This window comes from Equus caballus, chromosome 7, assembly GCF_041296265.1.
Source record: "Equus caballus isolate H_3958 breed thoroughbred chromosome 7, TB-T2T, whole genome shotgun sequence".
Taxonomy (NCBI): Eukaryota; Metazoa; Chordata; class Mammalia; order Perissodactyla; family Equidae; genus Equus; species Equus caballus.
Window position 1 is genome coordinate 46,705,773 of NC_091690.1, and position 21,857 is coordinate 46,727,629.

At 65.4% G+C, this 21,857-nt stretch overlaps 1 protein-coding gene across 4 annotated transcripts in view; it reads left to right on the forward strand.

The window, feature by feature from the left end:
- Positions 1-599: 599 nt before the first annotated feature.
- ADGRL1 (adhesion G protein-coupled receptor L1) overlaps positions 600-21,857 on the forward strand; it is a 38,334-nt gene continuing 17,076 nt past the window's right edge. Inside the window, exons 1-4 of one of the 4 annotated variants that reach the window (XM_023645227.2) lie at positions 600-824; positions 13,447-13,606; positions 16,430-16,643; positions 20,202-20,311. In XM_023645227.2, coding sequence (XP_023500995.1) covers positions 13,537-13,606; positions 16,430-16,643; positions 20,202-20,311 — 394 coding nt within the window. In that variant the 5' untranslated portion in view covers positions 600-824; positions 13,447-13,536. Of the gene's footprint in view, positions 825-13,446; positions 13,607-16,429; positions 16,644-20,201; positions 20,312-21,857 lie in introns of those variants that run through there. The other 3 variants (XM_023645225.2, XM_023645226.2, XM_023645229.2) reach the window with 3 other exon arrangements.

Consider the following 21,857-nt stretch of genomic DNA (forward strand, 5'->3'; position numbering starts at 1 on the left):
CCGGAGCGGCTGCGCCCGGAGCGGGCGAGCAGGCGGCTTGTCATTGCTGGTGCCCGGCGCCGGTCGCCCGCGTCCTGCGGTGCCCACGGCCCGGCCCCGCGCCCCCCCGGCCGCCCCGGGGGCGCCCCGCCGCCGCGCCCGCCTCCAGCCGCGCCCCCCGGGCCGCGCGCCGCCCCCCAGCCCCCGCGCCCACTGCGGGATCCCGAGCCGTCGGCCCGGGAGCTGTCGGCGCTGCGGCGCCCCCGCCCGCCGTCTGCCGAAGGGGCCCCGGCCGATGGGGCCGCGCGGACCCCAGAGTGGCGCCGCCGGGCGGCGGGGGGCTGCAGGGGCGCCCCGGCTGCCGCGTTAACCCCTCGGCCGCCGTCGGAGGGGGCTGGGAAGTCGCCTGGGCGCACACGTGCCGCCCCCGTCGGGGCCGCGGAGCTGCGGGGGAGATGCGGGCCGCTGCCGGCGCCGCTTTGGGGGGCTCCGCCTCGCCCCAGCCCCCCGAGCTCTGACGCCGCCCCCGCCCCTCCGCCGCCGCCGCCTCCCTCCCCCGGAGGGGCGCGGACCCGCTCGCCCCCAGCCCCCAGCCTCTGCCGCCGCGAGGGGGCCGCCTTTGGACCTGGGTGATCCACCTTTTTTTTTTTGTTTGTAAATTTTTGGCTGGTGGCGGCGGTGCTGGGCACGGGGAAGGAGGGGACACGGAGGCCTCCCTCGTCCGCCACCCCTCACCCGTTTCCCCCCCCCCGCCCCGGTTCCGGGAGATGTGCCGGGCGGGGGGCCCGGGTTCGCCGAGCCGCAGGAGAAACGCGCAGGGCCGACCCCAGAGCGGCGCTGGACAGGTGAGTGTCTGCGGGCCCGCAGCGACGGGGACGCCGCACCTGGGCCAGGTGTGCGGGCCGAGGTTGGGGGAGGCTGCGAGCGGGGCCCTGTCCCGGCCGCGCGGGGGGATGGGATGCTGGTCCCCGCACCTGAGCGGGAGGGCGGTCGGGGGCGGCCTGCACCTCACCCCCGCGGGCGAGGGAGCCGAGAGGGGCGGCCCTCATGGAGCGCCCGGGGTCCCGGGGTGCGGATGGACGGCCGCGGGGTGCTTGGCGCGGGGAGGGGCCCGCGAGTGTGCCCGCGCGTGGTTGCGTGTGCCCGCGCGCGCGCCCGTCTTTGTGGGGAAGCGGCGCGGCGGTGGCTGCGTGTCCCCGGTGCGGGTGCGCGCGGGTGCTGGGCGCCCTGTTTGTGTAGGTGTCTGGGTGGGAGCGGAGGGGCTGCGTGTGCGCGCCGCGCGCGGGCCCGGGCCCCGAAGGAGCTGTGTGGGGGGCTGGCACCGCAGGATGCTGGGTTGGGGGTGGTTTTTCTCTGCGAGGCGGAGGCGCGGGGGATGGGGAGGGGCTGTCTGGGTGTCGGGCGGCCGCAGCCTGCGGGGCGCCGCTGTCAGGAGGAGGAGGCTGCAGCCTGGCGGCGTCTTCTCTCGGTGGTACCCGGTTAAGCGTGGGAACTGTCGGGTTTGAGCCACCCGGTTTCGGGCTTTGAGGGCTAGAACCGTCCCCCTCCCCCAGGTGTTCAACGGGTAGAGCCATGGGGTTTCAATTCTCATCCTGCCACCTGAGGGTCCTGGGAGAGGGGTCTGGGCTGGAGGAGGGTGGGGAGCGCTGTGTGCTTCAGGTGTGGCCAGAAAATGCCCCCACAGGCGTTGCTCCTGCGCCCCCCTGGCATTCATCTGAAGACAGCCCCCGGCCTGCACACAGCCCCCGCGCACATCCCTGTCCCTGTCCCTGCTCTTCCAGTGTAGGTCGGCCCCCAGCGCCATCCCCGCCCAGCATCTCACTGTACCTCCTGGTCCGCCCCCCCCCCCCGCCTCCCCTATACCCCCCAGCTGCGTGGGGGTTCCTCCACCCTAGCCCTGGGGCAGGGCCCCCTTTCCTCCTGGCTTCTGCCAGACCCCGAGCCTAGGTTTGTCTGCCCACATCCAAACATGTGGTGCGCCGGGGGGAGCAGGGGGAGGGGTTCAAAATGGCTGCCAAGATGGCTGGTCGCCTCTCCGCCTCTCTCCTCTTCTGTTTCTCCTTATTCCCTCTGCTCGCCTTGTTCCTTTAGCTGCTGCGGAGTCACCTCGGCCAGGGGCTTGGACGGAGCGGGGACGGGTGTGGGCAGCTCTGAGGGTGCGTGTGCGCTCTGGCCTGTTGACCGCGATGCTGTTTGCGGGGAGGCCCTGCTGTCCGCGCGCCTCCGGCGCCCCAGGGGCCGGCGTGAGCTCGTAACACGACCCAGCCCCTTCCCCCGCGACAGCCTGGGGGCTCCCTGCCCTCCACCTGCTCTCCTAGGCCTGCTGCCCTGCACTGGTCACTGGGGTGTCGGGGGGCCCCACAGAGGGTCCCCATCTCTCATCCTCTCCATCTGCCCGCGGCCAGGGGCGGAGGACTCGGCGTGGGCCTAGGTCAGGCTCCGGCTGTCGGGGCAGGTGACTCCTCCTTCTTCCCCACTCCCCTCCCACTAATGCCGAATTTATTACTTAAAAGTAGGATGAAAACAGGGAGAATAAGAGAAGGAATACAACCTTCATTATCATATCGAGAAAATTATCCGTGATTTTCCTAACTAGTAATTTGCCTGCCATGCCGTTCAGAAGTGACTTGCCCATTAATTACAGAGATGAAAAATCATCTGAAAGCGGAAAAGGGAACTAATTCCATCTCTGGCGGGAGGCAGCGGCACCCGTGCGCCGAGCCCCAGACGTGCGCGCGCCCCTTGCGCGCCGGCGCTCCCGCTGGCGGGGCAGCTGCCTCCGCTCCCCGACCCCCAGCAGGCTGGGCGCCCCCGCTCCGAGGCCCGCCAGACCCCCCTCCATGGGCGCCGTCCCGGGCCCCGCTCGTGGGGAGCTGGCGAAAGCACGTCCCCGTCCCCCTGCGGATGCCAGCCCTCGGGCGCAGAGGGCGCGCCGTCGGGGGCGCGGAGCGGAGCCGGTGCACCTGGCCGCAGGGCCTGCGGGGAGGAGGTGGCAGGCGGCTTGTTATTCCCGGCCCGCCCTGGGGAGCCCCTTCTCCAGGGGCGCGGGGGGCGGGGCCAGCAGGCGCCCCGGCAGCTCCGGAGTCTGCGCCCAGTGGGCTGGCTTCCTGGCCGGCGGCTCCCCCTGCGTCCGGCGTCTGCGTCCGCGTCCTCGCTGCCGGCCCAGGCTGGCGGGAGAGCGGCCCAGCTCCCAGGAGGCTGTGCTGCCTGGCCTCAGCGTAGGTCCCCTCTTGGGGACCAGGAGGACCCATTCCCACCGTCGCCACCCGCTGGCCGCTGGGAGCCGGAGCCCGGGTCTCTGCCCCCTCCCGCCTCTCCAGCCAGACGTGTGGCCAAGGACGGAGAGCTCTGGTTTCCATGTGGGCTCCTCTCGAGGATCTGATTTCCAGCCGCCAGACGCTTCCCCCCTCCAGGCTCCTCCGTGGGGAGGAGGGGAGCGCTCCCGAGGTGGGGTTCCCTGCCTGGACCTGGGACCCGCCTCAGTGACCCTGGAGGCACCGGGGCCAGCCAGCCTTCTTCCTGGGGTGGGAGGAGGTGCTAAACTGAGGATGGGATGGGGGTCCCCGCCCCCGGACTCGAGTCCTTGCTCAGCTTAGAGGTCTGTGCGCACCTGCGTATACCCATTCTGTGTGTGGTTTGCACAGTGACCCGGCCCGGCCTGCGTGTGGCCCCGCGTCTCACCGGTTGTCGCTGTGTGCTGGTGTCCCTGAGTTCTGTGGAGGGGCCGGCGTGCGTGTGTCCATGTGGCTCCACATGGGTGCGGGCGTGCCTGGGTGCATTCTCGGAGCAGGCTGTGACGCCCAGCCAGTGTCTTCTCCGCTAGACGCCTTGCGGCTGGGGACGGCACCCGGCCTGTCCTCAGGAAGGTCAGTCCAGCCACGCGCGGGTGCTTTCAGTCACGGGCTCACCTCACAGGAAGTAGGGAGGTGGCTTGTGCCTCCCTGTCCAAGGCAGCCAGGGTCCCCGCTTGGGGGCAGCCCCTGCGTCCTAGCCCTGCTGCAGCGCCCAGCACGGGGCCTCCCAGGCCAGCCCTGCAGTCTTCCCTGCTGCGTCTTCCTCCTCGCCCCCCCCCCCCCCCCGAACCTTTGCCGCTCCTCCAACACGCTGAGCACGATTCTACCCCAGGGCCTTTGCACTGGCTGATCCTTCTCCCTGAGACCCTCAGCCACATGTCTGCAAGGCTTTTGCTCCTTCACCCGCTTCAAGTGTTCCCTCCCCGGTGACCTCTACCGCGTGCAGCTGCCCGCGTCCCGACTTGCCGTCAGGATGGACTTTCACACGCTCTGGGATTTCCTGACATGTCATGTCTGTGTGTTAATCAGCCAGCTCTGCGGCAGGACCCAGGCGCTCAGGGAGCACGATACTCGGTCTGTTTTTGGGTGCCTGGGGCCTGGCCCCAGTAGGTGCTGGAGAAGTCCTGCCTCAGTGAACGAGAGGGGCCTCTCAAAGGACCGGAGATGCCAGTGCCTCCCTGGCTGTGCACAGCGAGGGCTCCTCACAGCCCGGGTGCCCTGGGGGATGGAGGGCTGCCCTGGGCCAGGGTTGGGGGGAGCCCCAGGGTCAAGGCCGGAGCAGCCCCTCCTCCCAAGGGCACTGAGCCAGTCTCGCTCTCAGGGGCGTGGGACCCTGGCAGGGGGAGCTGGCTGAGCAGAGCGCCCACCTCGCCTTCCCCCAACTCCAAAATTTGGGGAAGATAAAAATCTCAAGAAATTGCTGTGGAGACTGGAAATAGCACTGCCGCGCCCCCAAAGCTGGGAATAGCGGGCCCTCCCTTGGAGACTGAAACACCCAGCGAGTCAGGCCTGGGCGCCGGGAGCCACGTGGGGCCATCGGGCTGGAGCCCAGGCCGCGACACTGGGGGACCGTCCTGCGCACTGTGGGCCCACCCTCAGCAGCACTGCTCTCCGTCCCCCAGAGGCCACAGCGCCCCAGCTCCCCGTGTGACACCTGGAACCGTCTACAGATGTCGCCGATGGCAGGGGTGGGGGTGAGCTCACCGCCCCCATTGAGACCCTCTGATCTGGCCCCGCCCTCCTCCGCCTTTGCCTCCCTGCCCACTGAGGGGGGCAGGACCACTGAGCTCACTGGCTCTGCAAACACAGGTGGTGGCCAGTGCTGGCCAACTGCCGCACTGGAGCGCCCCCAGGTGTCCCTGGTGGTGGTGTTGGGGTACCACAGGTGCACTCCCATCAGCAGACGGGCGGCCCCATCTGGGCACGCCTGTGCGCTAAGGACATGGTGAGTCCGGTGCCATGTGTCCTGTCCCTTCTGTGTTCTCACCTCCTCCCACTTCCTCGTGCTCCCCCCATGCCCCACCCATCATGCCAGATTTCTCACTGGGCCACAAGAGTGCAGGTCCGGGCCAGTCCCAGGGCCTTTGCACGGCTGTGCACTCTGCCTGGCATGTTCTTCTCCTTCTTGGGCACCTACATGGCTCCTCCCTCGCTGGTGCAGGGCCTTGCTGAGGAGTCCGGCCTCACCAGATCACTCCCCCACATGCACACGTGCAAGTGCACACGCACCCACTTGGTCCCTTTCCTCCACGTGCTCGGTGCTGCTCGTATCTGGCTGCCCGCGGCTGTCTCTCCAGCACGCGGAGCGGCACCCGGCGCACAGTAGGTGCTCTAGGAAGGCTGCGTGGAATCGCTGAGCGCCGTCTCTAAGGCCCTCAGCCACATGGAGGCCCCGTCCAGCCTGGGGAGGAGCAGGCGGCCGGGCTTCAACCCAGCAGCCTGGGCTCAGGCCGCTGGCCCGGGGCCTCTTTCCTACCGCGCCCACCCGCCCCTCACTGCCCGGCTGGAGGCCCGGGCCCGGGCTCCCGTGACTGGTCCCAGCTCCGCTCTGCTGCAGCCCGAGCGCTCATGGCCCAGGGCCGCACCACAGGCCACCGGCATCAACCCGCCCGGTGGGCAGCACCCAGAGAGCCACCGAGGAGGCAGGGCGGGCTTCCTGGAGGAGGCGGGGAGGGGATCAGGTGGAGGGGCCGCCTTGGGGTCAGAAGGAAGGCCGTGGCCCGAGGGAAGAGGACAGAGGCTGCGGGCTGGTCTCGGCACCCAAGGGCTGCTTGTGAGCTGGCGCTGCTGCTGTCCCAGGGGTGGGCAGGCCTGTGGGCGTCAGGACAGGGACGGGTGGGGACACTCAGCACGAGCGCCCCAGTTGCGCCGCTGCAGGGAGGGGACAGTCGAGGCCCGAGGGAGGGGAGCCCCGGCTGTCGAGGGGAGGGCTCCAGTGGGGCCTTGAGACCTGAGAGGGAGCGGAGGGCAGAGGGCAGTGGCGAGGCAGAGACTGCAGGGTGCTGGCTTTGGCCGCTGGGTGGACAGGGAGAAAAGGGGGGGGGGGTGCGCCCGCCATGCTCTATGCGGGGCCCCGTGCCTCCTCCCGCACTCGAGGAGAAGGCCAAGTCCTGTCCTTGCCCTCAGGCCCTGCTCGTCTGCCCTGTACACCTGCCCTCGCTTCTTCGCACTCCCCCTCGCTCACTGGCTGCAGCCGCACTCCAGCACATTCCTGCCTCGGGGCCTTTGTACATGCTGTTTCTGCAGCCTGGGATACCCTTTCTCTGGCGCCTAGATGGTCGCCTCCTCGAGACTTCTGCAGAAATGTTAGCTTCTGGGCCAGGGGCTCCCCACCCACCCTGTCCACACCTGCATGCCCTCCCCTCCGCCACGTTCTCCCCTTCAGGCCTATTTTCCTCCAGAGCACTGGGACCAGCTGGGAACTGGGTAACTATCCGCTGAGTGGACAGCCTATTCCCTGTATCTGTTTCGTTTTCGTTCCTTAAATGAAGTTACAAGTACCCGCTCCTTGTCCAGAGCCAGGCTGGCCCACAGTGGAACTTTCCCTGCGGGTCCCCAGTGGCAGGAAAGGCAGCGGCTCAGCAGCAGAGCCCAGGGCTAGTGCAGGGAGCCAGCAGAGGCCTGCGGCGCGAGGGCGGCTGTGGGAGACACCAGTGCAGGCCTGGCGGCAGAGCCTTGGGGGGAGCAGGGGGCGGGAGCCCTGGCGTGTGCACACACATGCATGTGTGTGTATGAGTGTGTATATGGCGGGGGAGTGCACCTTGGAAGGCCGGAGCAGACAAGCTGAGGAGAAGGTGGCAGGAGGCCTGGGCTGAGATGCCATGTTAGGGCACTGGAGGTGGTAGGGAGCCACGGACGGTTGTAGGCAGGGAGGGACACGAGTGGGTGTTACATTTTGCAAAGATCGCTGTAGCCACTGGGTGGCCAGGGACGGGGCAGGAGCAGCAGCTGGATGGGGAAGACCGGAGGGGGGAGGCATTGGGGAAAGGGGACGCTGTGAAGGGCCCTGCAGAGTGACCCTTAAAACTCATGCGACAGACAGACCCCCATGCGAGGCCACCATCTGGTGGGAGAGAGATCGTGAGCAAAGAAGTCGACCGCATGGCCGGTGTACTCGCCACGAGGGCTGCGGACGTGGTGGGCAGTGGGCTTCCCCAAGCAGGGAGGGCACAGCCTGTGTCAAGGCCCTGGGGTGGGGCCGGTGCGGGCTTTTCCTCCAGGAGGGCGGGAGCTGCATGAGTGAGAGGGAGCCAGAGGAGGTGGGGCTGGGAGAGGTGGGAGCCACAGGGGTCTCAGCAGAGCAGGGACCTGACCTGACCCTGGTGCTCACGGCGCCCTCTGGCTGCTGCGGGGGGAACAGACTGGGCAGAGCCGGGGCCAGGGAGGAGGTGACGGAGGAGGTGACAGAGCAGGTCCAAGGGGGGTGATGGCTGCCCAGTGGAGAGGCGGGCAGACTCTGCGGGGGCACAGGAGCTGCAGGCTTGGCTGTGGGGTGAGCAGCGGAGAGCGCCTGGAGGGGTGGGGCTGAAGGTCATGGCAGGTCCTGCCCTCCCTGACCCCATAGGCCCCTTTCCAGAGGGGGGTCATGTGCCGGGCACCCTGGGTGCTGGCTCCATCTCTCCAAGGTAGATCTGATAGTCCCCCAGGAAAGATGGGGAAGTGGGCTCAGAGAGGCCAAGAGCCCAGCCTGAGGCCACACAGCAGATTCAGAGCCAGGAGCCAAGTTCTTGTACTTACCGAGGGCTTGCCACTTCCCAACTCTGCCATGCCTGAGGGCTTCCCAGAGGCAGCAGGCCTGTGTGGCTGGGCCCTTAGGCTGCTAGGGTGAGAGCAAAAAGCAGGAGTCTTGTTTGGGGTGGGGTGTGATGGGTCCAGAGTGCCTTGTGGGTGCCCCCCAGGCACTCCAGGCTCCTGCTCACTCCAGCTGGAGGGTTGCCGTAGCAACCGCGCCCCAGGGCAGGCTGGAAGCGCCCCTCTCCTCCAGCTGCCCTCTGCTCCTGTCACCCTGCCTGCCCTGTCCCGGGCAGCTGAGGGCAGAGCTGGGTTGGGACCCACTGCACCCGCCTCGACTGGAGACTGGGGCTCGGGTGCAAACACAGAGGCGGCCGGGCCGGCGGGGGACAGCCCACAGCCGGGCTTCCGACACGCCGCAGTCCAGTCCCCATCTCGGCATGAGGGCGGCAGCCCTGTTTCCCGGGGCTGTGATGGGGTCCCCCATGTCCACTGAGGCTCGAGGCGGGGACAGACACATGTGTGGGCTCACCCGGCCTGGTGGGGGCAGAAGCCCAGGCAAGTCCAGCGCTCAGGATGCTCTGACGTGCAGATGCGACAGGGCCCTGGGTCCCCCCAGCTCCCGTGTCCAGCTGGGGGGCCAGCCTGCCTGGGTTCAAGGCCCCCTTCCCAGCGAGGTGCCCTGGGCCCTCACTTTGCTCATCTGCAAAATGTGGGCCCGTGCCCCCTCACTGAGTCCTCCTGAGGCTTAAATGAGATCCGTGTGTGCAGGGCCCAGGACAGGTGTGGAGGTGGTGGCTGTTGGCCCGGCCTTGCAGGCAGACCCCAGCAGCACCCCAACCCTGGAGTTTGTGCAAGGTCCCTGAGGGTGTGTGGCTCAGGGCCCTGCCCCCAGCTCTGCCTCCCACCCCGTGTCCTCACGCCATGTGTGTTTGCTGGCACAGAGCCTCCCAGGCTGGCAGCTTTAAGCACAGGGGGCCGGGGCCAGGGCAAGGGCCAGGCATGGGGCCCCCGGGCTCTGAGGGGGACGCCTGGCCTCGCCCGGCTCCTGGTAGCTGCTGGCCGTCCTCGGCGCTCCTTGGCCTATAGACGCCTCAGCCCCATCTCTGCCTTCATCTCCATGGGGGGCTCTCCCTCTGCGCGGGTCTGTGTGTAAATATCCCCTTTTTATAAGGCCACCATCGCATTGGATGAGAGGCCACCGTAATGACCTCGTTTCAACTCAGATCTCTCTTTTAAAGACTCTCTCTGAATAAGGTCCCAGTCTGGGGTCCTGGGGGCAGGACTCCAGCATAGCTTTTTGGAGAGACGCAATTCAGTCCATAACGCTCCCCTCCCAAGGCCTCAGGCGTGGTCAGGCCTGGGGCTCCCAATGGCTCCCACCGACCATGCCTTGCCTGTCCACCTAGGGGGACATCAGGTGGCAGGCGAAATGCTCCCTGGTCAGCGGGCACGCGGTCAGACAGGGAGGGCACCGAGCCACAGCGCCCGGCTCTTGAGCTGGGCCAGTTCGGGGGCACCTGGAGCCTCCTGGGGGAGCTGACCCCGGGCGGGGCTTCAGTCCTTTCGGCGCCCCGAGGCCGTGGTACCCGTGCGCTCAGGCTGGCCTGCCCAGCCTGCCCACCTGCCTTCAGGAAGTACCGTGTGTGGAGCCACCCCTCCTCCTGGTGCATCCACGCGTGTCAGGTCTCGGAGCAGAGACGGGACGGTGGGGACAGGGGACACTGCAGTCACTACCTGCCAGGCGTGGCCCCGAGTGTCTCACACGTGTGAATCCATCTCGTTGCACACCTCCCTCGTGAGGCGTCTCCATCTTACAGAGATGAACTGGGGATGCAGCAGTTGCGCGATGGCAGGCCGGAGGCGGGGAGGCTGGGATGCAGGCGCCAACTGCGGGGGTCTGCGGTACAGGGTGTCGGAGCCCACCAGCGTCTCTGAGGGGGGCACTTCTGGGCTGAGATCTAAGGGACACGGAGGTGGGGACACAGGCCAAGGCCGAGTGGTGGGAGCCGGGTGGTGGGAGCAGGGGAGGGGCGGGAGTCGGGTGTGCACAGCTCGTGGACCGTGAGCGGGAGCGTCGCGGGGGTGCAGCAGGGTGCAGCATGTCGACGCTGTCCTTAAAAGGACGCGTCTGTGGGGACAACCTCAGTGTCCGTTAGCAGGGGACAGATACACAAAATAAGACACATGCACACAGTGGGACACAGTTCAGCCACCAACCAGAAGGAGGCCCTGACACAGGTGGCACCGCGGGTGGACCTTGGAAACCTGACGCTCGATGCAAGCCGCCATCACAAAAGGCCACGTGGCGTGTAACACCATTGACCCAAAATGTGCGGGGTAGGCACGTCCAGAGACAGACGCAGACGAGCAGGGCCCCTGCGTGGTGGGGGCAGGGTTTCTGTTTGGGGTGATAAAAAGTTTGGAAATAGATGGTGGTGGTGGCACAGAATTGGGAACATAGTTAATGCCACTGAATTGTACACTTAAAAATGGTTAAAGTGATAAATGTTACAGACAGTGTACCACGACCTTGTTAAAGGTCCCTCTGGCTGCCGAGGGGGCTATGCTGCAGGGGTGGGGGGCCTGCAGAGCTTTGGGAAGAGGTCAGGGCCGTCTGAGGGGACAGCAGTGCCCGGCTGGAGGGGTAGCTGTGGAGGATGGGCGGGTGGGTGGACGTGGGCGTGCTCGGGGGGGTCCAGAGCCAGGGCTCCCTCCCACCTGGGGTGGGGGTGAGGGAAGGAGCCAGGAGTTTGACTGCAGAGCTTGGCCTGAGGACCTGGAGGCCGCTGCAGCCGGGGTTGATATGGGGGCTGGTTTTGGATGGGTTGGCTGAAGGGGCCATGGAGACCCCGCTGGAGGTGGAGACAGTGAGGAGAGGGGCCGGGCTGGGGCTCAAAGGTGGCAGTTGTTGTGGCGTGGACGGTGTCCCAAGTCCCAGGGCTGGCTGGGCCCCCCAGAGGGGCTGTGGGTGGGGAGAGGCCCGGGACTCCCCCAGCAGCCGTGTGTGCAGACTGCTGTCCTCGGCCACCTGTCCTGTGAGTGCAAGGAGCTGGGGGACGGCTGCGAGGGACGGGCTCATGGTCACGCGGCCCGGAGCAGCCGAGGTGGGCTCCAGACTCTGTCTGTCGGCTGCCCAGGGCCCGGCCTCCAGCCGCCTCTCCAGCAGGGAGCAGCCGCCCACCAGTTGAGCTCCCTCAGGGAGAGCCGGGGAGGGGTCCCTGAGCTGGAGAAGCTGGGTGACAGCCGCCTGTGCTCCGGCCGCCTGTGCTCAGCCGTGGCAGAGGCATGGGGCCCTGTGCGAGTCCTCCCCCGTTTCCCGAGGCCTGGGGCTGTCTTGCCCTGAGCCTCGCGCTGACCTTTGTTTCTCAGAGGCTGTGCCCATCACGCCCTCCAGTGCTCGGGGTCCGGTGGGACGGCTGACAGCCGACCTGCTGACACGAGCAGGTCACCTCAGGTGCGGGTGAAAGCTGCGAGTTGTAAGGATGATGGGTGAGGGCTGTGGCAGTGTAGCGGTCGCTCTGCGGGGTGACCTCGGGGTGGAACCCTGAGTGGCGAGGGGCCGCGGCAGCCGTGCAGACATCCTGGGAGAGCGGTCCAGGCAGAGGGAGCGGCCCAGGCAAAGGCTCGGGCTGGAAGGAGCGCGAGTGTCCTGGGATCGGGCAGGGGCAGACTGGAGAGCAGGGTGGCTCCAGGGCGCACGCAGCCTCTTGGCCCCAGTGAGGAACCAGAGACCCGAGTGGAGAGCCGAGGGAAGCTCAGTGCTCAGCGCTTCACCGTTAAACAATCCTTTAGCCCTGGTCGAGGGCAGATGCAGAGCCACGAGGCCGGGAGGGGCAGCAGGATGGCTGGTCCTGGGGGTGGCACGGGGGCCAGGAGTGGCAGTGGGGGGTGTCAGATACTTTTAGAGCTGCTGATGGAGCTTATGAAGGGGAGGGGAGAGGAGGGGCAAAGAATCAAGTTGGATTCCTAGTTTTGGCATCTGAGATTCATTCAACAAATATCCATTGCTCTGTGCCAGGCCTGTTCTAGAAGCTGGGGACAGGGCTGTGCATGAAACAGTCCAGCGATCCTTGCCTTGGGCAGGGGCCATTCCATACAGGCCAGAGTCACATTTGAGCGAAGGCCTGAAGGAGGCGAGGGAGTGACCACATGGAGAGCTGGTGGGCAGAAGATGTGTGCAGAGGAAGTGACATGTGCAAAGGCCCTGGGGCAGAACCTGCTGTGGTCGAGGGAGAACAGGAGGCAGGAGTGGCCAGAGCGGAGGTGTCAGGGAGCTAACTGGGCCTGGAGGGTCATTGCAAAGCCTTTGGTTTGGGGGAAAAAAAGAGTGTTGAAAGATTCTAGACTGGAAATAAGAGATTTGGGAAGTACTGGCCAGTTGACGGTGTTGAGACTGCAGGACAGGCTAGGGTGACAGCGGGAGAGGACTGAATCAGGATTTGAACACTGAAGGGCAGCTGCCCCCCCGGAACGTGTGTTTCTAGAGAGTTCCTGGCCAGGCCGGTGCCGCTGGGGCGGGCACACTTGGAGGCCCGGGTGCAGATGAAGTGCAGATCTGGGCTCACGGCCTTCCGGGGAGACCAGGTGGTGAGCGGCGAGGAGGAGTGGCTGTGGGCCAGGAAGAACTGGGTCAGAACCGAGCTCTGTGTCTGTGCAGACCGCGCTGTGCACGGGTGGGCAGGACGGCGGGCGAGCACAGACAGCGAGGCCCTGCGCCCCCTCCCGGCCCCGGACGCTGCCCGGCTCCCACCTGCCCGCCTGTCTCCAGCTTACCCCGAGGGTCTCCCGGAGGGGACAGAGGGGATTCAGTTGTCCTGCTCCTGATCTGTGGCACCACCCAGCTGGCTTCTCGGTAGCTGCCAGGGCCGGGGGACGGGCAGCAGGGCTGGGCCTGGGCTCCTGCCTGGGAGGCCGGGGCTGCGAGTCGGGGCCAGGGTGCCTGGGTGCCCACCCCGGACGCTAGGCCTCAGCCGCCTCCTGGCTATCAGGAGGAAGCTGGCTGGGGCCAGGAGGCAGGCGGGCAGGATCCGGATTTCGGGACGGCGAAGGGGCTTCCAGAGGACCCTTTCCTCACGCAGGAGGGTCTGAGACCACCTGGGTGCAGGTGGCCTTCGCAGCCGTCACATCCTGTGAGCTGCCCCTGCCACCCAGTGGGGCTGTCAGACCACACGAGGGGCTTCCAGGAGGTGGCCTTTGGTCCCAGGTACCCAGACGAGTGGGCCTGTCACTGGCTCGGGTGGGGGCAGGGTGAGCCCAAGGCCCTGGAGGGGTCGGCCTCCCGGCCAGGGGAGCAGCTTCGTCAGATGCGCTGGCTCGAGGGAAGAGCTGGATGGCCACCGGCCCCCGGGCTGCGGACGGTCAGGAGGGGACCCGCCCACCCGCGCTCTTCCTGGGCCCACTGGGCCCAGCCCTGCCCGCTCACTCTCCCTATCCTCCTCAGGCTGGTGGGCCAGGCCGTGGTACTCACCTGGTGGTGCGGGGTGAAGCCCCCTGCACAGGCCACTGAGAGCCCGGATACCTGAACTCCGCCATGGCCCGCCTGGCCGCCGCGCTCTGGAGCCTCTGTGTCACCGCCGTCCTGGTCACCTCGGCCACCCAAGGTAGGTGCTGCTGTGGCCCCCAACTTGGGAGGGCCGTACAGTGTGGAAACGCCTCCCGGCCCTCAGTACGGGACCACAGCCCCCAGCCCAGCCAGACCTCGGCGGAGCCCGGCCAGGGGGACTCGGAGATGGCGGCCCCAGCCCCACCCCAGGCGCTGTGGCCTCCAGGGACAGGATGGCGCCCCTGTGAGCCGCCGCTCTTCTGTCTCGAGAGCGTGTGTCTGTGATCACATCTCGGAGCCTCGCGCTGGGAAGAGGCTTAATTAAGGCATGCCTGCTGATGCTTATTTAAAAACAACTAATTACCCGCTCGGCCCTCTGCCGGCCCGGGATCCTGCGCACGCCACAATTAGTGCCCAGAGCATGCCCGCCCACCCTAGCCTGCTGCTCCCCTAAGGGGCCCGTGGCTGGGTGGGCGGGTGGGGTGGGGGCAGAGGGGGAAGAAAGAGGGAGCCACCGGCCTTGGCCCTCGCCCTGGGGCGTCCCCCGCCCCTCCCAGCCGTCTGGAGGGCACCTGCCCCCTCATACAGCCCCGCCCTCTGGAAAGCTGCCAGGGTGGAGGGAGCCTTGTTGAGCTGTGCCCCAGGGCCCTGGCGCTGCTCCGGCCGGCTGGTGCCCATGCTCCCCAGCATCCACGTGCTCTGCCTAGCCAGGTCCTGCCCCACAGCCCCAGCTGGGCCAGGAGGGCTATGCTTCCACCCCAGACCCATTTGAGCCAGCCCACCACCCCCAGCCTCCCTCCCAGGCCCGGGAAGGGCTAAAATTAGCCGTGGAAGCAGATGGTGCTAGAGGAACACATGTGAAACTTTCCCCCAAGCGGGACTCCACTCACCCAACGAAACCCTGGGGACCTCACTGCTGTCCCTCCGGGCCCCCAGCCGCCCCGCAGGGGCCAGGTCTCGGGGAAGGGCCTGTTTGGCTCTGCGGGTGGCATGTGCTGGTAACTCCTCTCCATCTGCGAGTGCCAGTCCCCACGGTGGCAGTCCGGGCCACACTGCGCGTCCCCCTGCCCCCTGGCACCCTGCACAGCCTAGCTGGGATGTGTCTGAGAGGGTGGCCGCCCAGCAGGCGTGCAGCTGGGACTGGCAGCCTGAATCCCAGTGACAGCAGTGACCCCTCTGTCATCTCACTGCGCCGCGTGCCCACACTCTCCCTCTGCACCCTCACGACGGTTCCCTGAGGTGGGGCTGTCAGCTCCTGGGGATGGAATTGGGTACAGGGATGAGGCTAACAGCTGGGGCGTGGCCAAGCTGAGATTTAAGCCCTTGCCATCTGGCCCTCAGTCCCCGCATGGCACCGGATGGGAACTGACATGTGACGAGGCGACCCCACCCGGAGCTGGGCCTGCCCAGGGCCTGTTCTTTCATTGTCACGTGGCACTGGGAGGTTTCCCAGGTGACAGCCAAGAGGCTTCTCCTTGTGGCGCCCTCACCGTGTGTGGCACCATGCTCACCGCTTCCTTCAGGAACCTTCTCTAGGGCATGGAATCCTTGCCCTGGGCTGTGGGTGCCCATTTTACAGATGGGGAAACTGAGGCCTGGGGAGGCTGCAGCAGTGGCTCCAGTGGGCATCAGAACCTCAAGTGGGCATGTGGACCCAAGGGCTTGTGGCTTTACTCCCGAGACTCTGACTCGGCAGCCTGGGGCCCCAGAATCTGCATTCTGCACCAGCTGCCCCGTGGTGCTGCCGATCCTCGGGCTGCCCCGTGAGAAGCCCTGTCTCAGAGACATGCCTGGTCTCTCAGCTGGGAAGCGGCACAGCCAGGCTCTGTGGTTTCTTCTGGAACACGGGTTCACCCCCTCCAGTGCCACCTCTGCTCCTTGTGTGGGGTGGTGTGATGTAGGGAAGTGCCCAGCGCCACTGTCACTTCTGACACCAATTGCGAGTTCAGGGTCCCCAGACCCCCTCCGATGTGATGGCTTGCCAGAAGGATTCACGGAATTGAGAAACACCGTTGTGCTCCCGGTTCCACTTTATTCCAGCTGAACAGATGCGGGTGAAATCAGCCCAGGAGCAGCATCCCGGAAGGTTCCTTGCACGGAGCTTCTGGCTGTCTCCTCCCAGTGGCGTTGTGGGCAGCGCTGACTCTCCCAGCAAGGATGGGTGACAGCACGCCTGTCGTACTGCCACCTCGGGGGGGCTCCCCTGAGCCTCGGTGTCCTGAGTCTTCGCTGTGGCTCGACCACGCAGACACAGCTGACCTCGGCCTTCAGCCTTCCAGAGGCCACCTGCTACTGTGTGACCCAGAGCTGCCACTGCTTGTGGCCTGGGGCTTCAACAGCAGAAACGTCCTGGAGGCTGGAGCCTGTGGCAGGGCTGGCTCCTCCCGAGGCCGCGAGGGGTCTCCAGCCTCCCTCCTTGGCTTGGAGCTGGCCGACCTCTCTCTGCTTCCACGCCCTCTGCCCTCTGTGCATGTCTGTGTCCAAAGATCCTCTTTTTATAAGGACACCATTCACATTGGGTGGGGGCCGTCCGAACGGGCTCATTTTAACTCACTCACCTCTGTGAGGACCCTCTCTCCAAATCTGGTCACACTCTCAGGTGCGGGGGGTTAGGACTTCAGCATGCCTTTGGGGAGAGGGGGACACAATTCAGCCCGTAACAGTTGGTACAACTGTCTGGCGTGGCCCCCACATAGACAAAGACACTTTTATTGGGCAGGACACACCCAGGAGCCAAGGGCACAGCCAGGCTCCCTCTGGCCAGGTGAGTGGCCTCACCACACAGGTGGGCACAGTGAGAAGCCCGTTTCACAGATGAGTAAACTGAGATCCGAGTAGCCCACGTCTGGCCTGGCCATAACGCCCGCCCTCCCTCCCGCAGGCCTGAGCCGGGCTGGGCTCCCGTTCGGGCTGATGCGCCGGGAGCTGGCGTGCGAAGGCTACCCCATCGAGCTGCGCTGCCCAGGCAGTGACGTCATCATGGTGGAGAACGCCAACTACGGGCGCACCGATGACAAGATCTGCGACGCTGACCCCTTCCAGATGGAGAACGTGCAGTGCTACCTGCCCGACGCCTTCAAGATCATGTCTCAGAGGTGAGGGCGGCCCGGGCTCCTGATACCTGCCTGGGATCCCCACCTGGGATGGTGCACCATGCCTCAGTCCTCCCGTGTGCATCCCACATGGGCCCAGAGCACCAGCTGGGTGCCGCCCCCGCCAACAGCACACAAGACCCCGCTCGCCTCCCCGCCAGCCCATAACTCCCCACGAGCCTCACACCGCCAGCCCGTAGCCCCGCAACGAGCCCCACACTGCCAGCCCGTACCCCCCCACACAGACCAGCCTGCACGCTTGCCCCAAGCCCCACACTGCCAGAAGCTCACTCCAAGATTTTTGGGCACATGGGGGCCTGCCCGCAGGTCAGTGGTGGGCTAGGTGAGGGCGTGGTGGGGTCTGCTCATGGGGCAGTGGTGGGCTAGGTGAGGGCGTGGTGGGGCTGATGGTGAGCCCAGAGTCTCAGGCTTCCCTGAGGAGGGGACCTGTGAGCACAGATGATGGAAGTGCATGTGAGCACTTGAGTGTGCAAGGCTGTCTGTGTGTCTGTAAGTGTGTGCGAGTGCAAGACTGTGCCGGGCAGAGGCCCTGTGTGTGAGATGGGTTAGCCTCTAGCCCCTCTAGCCAGCCCATTTAGAGCTGCTTGGCGCTTCCTTCAGGTTGTACCCAGGCTGACCACAGCCACCACTCCACGTGCAGGACCCCAGCCCGCTCTCCCTGCCCCTAGTGCGTGCTCCAGTCTCTCCCCTGCACAGTCACCAGAGGGCGCTCGTGAGCACCGGAGCCAGAGCCCCGGCCCTCCTCTGCTCAGACCTCACTGGGAGCAAAAGCCCAAGTCTTCCTCAGACTCACGAACCCTCACACGCTGTGCTGCCTGCACCTCCTGGCCCTCATCTCCTCCTTGCTCCCCATCGCCCAGTCCTCTCCTGCTACCCGTGCTGCTCATACACATCAGGCATCTTCTTGCTCAGGGCCTCCTCTGGGCCTTTGCACTGGCTGTTCCCCCTGCCTGGGATGCTGTTTCCTGACACTGGCATGGCCTGCCCGAACACCCTCTCTAAGATCCCAGAACCCCGCTTCCCAGCACCTTCTCTGTTTTCTCTCTCTCTCCTGGCCCCAACTTCCATCCCCAGTTCCGTGGGCTGTTTTCCTCTTGATCATCTTGATTCTATGTCTTTCATCCCTGGCCGTCAGCCCCACGGGGAGGGAGCTTTGTCTGTCACTGGCACGTCCATAGCCAGATACACGGTAGCTGCTCCCCGCGTTTTGCCAAATGCCTGAGAGGGCAGGGCTCCCTCAAGGACCCAGTGTGGGTCAGGCAGACAAAGGCCGGCCCGGCACGGGCTCTGCAGCTCCGGGAATGCCGGCAGAGGACTCCAGAACCTGTCACTGGGCCAGGTCACTGGAGAGCTTGGGGAGGGGACGGGAGAGGTCAGGTGGCTTAGCTGGGTGGCTCAAAGGTCCATCCCCCTACAGCAGCGCTGCCCCTCTTCCCCTGCCTGTCTCCCAACACGCTGCTTGGGCCGCGCCGCCACCCTGGGAACCCTTCCCCTCCAGATCTCCCTGCTGCTTGCTCCAGCACCGGGTGTGGGGCTGGGGTGTCCTCCACGGCCTCCCCAGCCCCCAGCACAGTGCCTGGCCCAATTGCCGTCCTCACGGCTCTCGGTTCTAGAACAGGACACGGGCCGAGAGCACCGCTGCTCCACTGCCTTAAACCGTGGAGGCTCTTTGTATTAGCGTTCAGCTCCCTGCTCGACAGGCACCCCAGAATAGAAACAGTGACCTAAACAAGATGGGGGTCAAGAAGGCCTTCGGCACGCCTGCCTTCTATCCTGGGCCTCCTGGCACCCAGGCCACATCCCGGCCACTCACTCGCACCTCCCCGCCGGGGCTGGGTCCTGCCTTCCGCTGCCGGGCCAGCTGGGCCACGGGGTCTCCAGCAGGAAGGCCAGCGGTCTTCTTGTGTTCCTGACACTGAGGGGAAACTCACCGTTTCAAAGGGAACATCCAGTGGCATGGAGGACATTCACAGTGCTGTACAACCATCATCTCTACCCACTTCTGGAACCTTTTTGTCACCCCAAAAGGAAACTGTCCCCGTTAGCAGTCACTGGCCAGTCCTCCCTCCCCCTGGCAACCACTAGTCTACTTTCTGTCTGTGATTTACCTATTCCAGACATTTCACATGAATAGAATCGCGGGATACCTGGCTCATTGTGCCTGGTCCTTTCACTGAACGTGCTGTTTTCATGGTTCGTCCACAGTCTGGTGTGAATCAGGGCACCCTTCCTTTTCATGGCTGAGTAGTATTCCACTGTAGGGATGGTCCATGTTGTGTTCATGGGTGCATCTGTCAGTGGGCATTTGGGTGTTTCCACCCCTTGGTGATTGTGTGAGTGATGCTGCTGTGAATGTGCGTGTACAAACAGTTGATTGAACATCTGCTTTCAGTTCTTTTGGGAATATACCTGGGGATGGAATTGCTTGGTTACAGGTACCTCTCTGCTTAAGCTCCTGAGGCCAGTGTTGTATTTTTAAAGGGGATTGGTGCGTATGAGCGGATCCTCGTCAGTTAAGGGCGGGATTGAAGAGAAGATGCAGGAGCCCCCTCTGCCTCATACCTGTTGGGAAGCCCACCTCAGTGGCTTCCTGCAGGCCCGTAGATCACTGTCCTGCCCGGCTGACACCTCACCCACTCCAGGGAACGGAGAGCCTGATAGTGGGGACGGACGGCAGACGAGAAACATCTTGTCTTTTTTTTAAAGATTGGCACCTGAGTGGACAACTGTTGCCAGTCTTTTTTTTTCCTGCTTTCTCTCCCCAAATCCCCCCAGTACATAGTTGTATGTTCTAGTTGTGGGTCCTTCTGGTTGTGGCACGTGGGACGCTGCCTCAGTGAGGCCTGACGAGTGGTGCCATGTCTGCACCCAGGATCCAAACCAGCAAAACCCTGGGCTGCCGAAGCAGAGCGTGTTAGCTTAACCCCTCGGCCGCGGCGCTGGCTCCAGCAGAAACACCTTGTTGTCGAGTAGGCCTCCTTTCCACGTTAGCTGGATTCTTGAGTCGAGACTGGCTGCACAGAGGTGGCGACCCTGCCCCTGTCCCAGCTGCAGATCCTCGCAGCAGTGCTGTCCAGAGGCACCTGTCTGGTTCAGGGTCTGAGGTGGATGCGAGCAGACACTGAGAGTGTTTCATTAATGGCGCGTTTGCAAAGACAGCGCTGCATGTGTGTGGTCTCACATGCCCTGTTCTTCTGGGAACAGAGGAGCTTTATGGTCAATTCAGGAAGAACACCGAGGCTGTAGTGACACCAGTGACACTCAGATGGGATGACAGGGGTGAAGGGTGGCTAGGGAAGCAGTCGAGGGGGCGCCACCTCCGGCCCAGCCCTGAGTGTGGTGCCGTGCGGGGGCTGAGGGTGGAAGAACCCTGCCTGGTGGGAAAGAGCGCTCACAGGAAGGAGAGAGCACCGCCCAGGAAAGGCCCCTGGCCTTGGTCTCCAGGGCTCCTTCCCAATTCCGGGTGTCCATCCCTCTCCTGACCCTGCAGCGCCCCCAGTTCTAGGCCTGTTTCCTCAGCTGCCCATCTCTCCTCCGCAGGTGTAACAACCGCACCCAGTGCGTGGTGGTCGCCGGCTCCGACGCCTTTCCCGACCCCTGTCCGGGGACCTACAAGTACCTGGAGGTGCAGTACGACTGTGTCCCCTACAGTGAGTCATCTTGTTTCTCGTGCGCACTCGGGCCCTTCCCCTCCCAGAAGCCAGAGAGGAGGAAACACGACCCGCCACACACGCACACACACACGCGCGTGCATGCACGTGGCCAGGCCTGCCCCCTCCCTCACTCACCTCTTCCCCTGGACCCCGTGGTCCACCCTCACCGACTGTCCCCATCCACAGGGAGCGTGTTGCCCTGGCCTGCCCACCCCACGTCTTCACATGCCCCTGGCTCTGCACACACTTGAAGGCCGCCCCCTCGTCCTCTGCTCGGCCCACTTCCGTCTCCTCACCCCCCTCCCCCACCTCTAGTCCCTCCGCCTCCCTCCTCTCCTCCCATCCATTCTGTCCCGCCCCTTCCATGCCCACCCTTCCCTCGCACTCACCCTCTGTTCTCCCTGAACGGCTTCTGTCCTTGTCCCCTCAGCCCTCACATGCCCCACTCGTGTCCCTTTAAGTCCTGGAAGCTGGACCCTATGCCTGTGGGGAGGCACCGCCCTCGCAGCTGGTGCACTGGCGTGAGGGCGAAGGCAGGGCACCCCGCAGAGTCCTCTCCTGGTGGTCTCCCGTGGCCATGAGAGCACTGAGGAGGGATCTGGGGAGCCAGAGCCCAGGGGAGCAGACACGGACAGGGGGTCTCCTCCTTAGCCCCCGCCCCAGACATGCCCCCTCTCCCGCCCTGTCACTGCCCCTCTGCCCCGACATGACATGACGGAGCAGCCTGGAGGGCGGCAGAGGGCAGAGGGCAGTGGGGAGGGGGCCGTGCTGGGGGCTGCGCGGCGGGCAGGGCAGGTGACTCTCCTCCCTCCCCCCACCCAGCCGCCCCCACTTGATTTCTCCTCGCAGGTGACACCTCCGCGGGGAGAAGGACCGCCATGCGCCTCCGTAACCCTCTTCCTTTACCCCTCACCCTTTCCTTTCAGCGCCGAGGCTGCGGCTGCCGGGGGACGCCCGTCCGGTCCACAGAGCCCCCCACAGCACTGGGCGCGAGGGGCGGGTGTGGTGGGGCAGGCTGGGCTTGGCCAGCCCGGCCCTTCGACCTCCTGGCTCTGAAACTTGAGCAAATGACTTGATTTCTCTGGGCGGCTGCAGGAGGAGCGGGAGCCCCGGAGCTCCTGGTGCTCCCACTGAGCCCGGCCGTGGCAGTGCTGGCTGTTACCCCTAGGCAGAGGCCTCGTCCTCACCCAGCGCCCAGACCCGAGCCTGGTTCAGGATGTGCTCAGCAACGCCAGGTCCCCTTCCAGCTGGCCGGGCCTGTGTCACAGAGAGAACATGAGTGAAGCTCCTCTGGGCCCCGAGCCACAGGTGCAAGGGAAACAGTGCCCACTTCTGCCAGCCATGTGGCCTCCGCCGTGTTGCTTCACTCCACTGAGCCTCAGTTTCCCCATCTGTAGACAGGGAGCTGGAAAGATTGCTGTCAAAATGCCTAGCACGGCTCCTGGTCCCTAGTAAGCGCTGGGCTGGGTAGTCATTGCTTTTGTTGTGACTGCTTGTCGTGGTTCTTACCAGTTATTGTTATTGCTGTTGGTAGTCAAAAGTC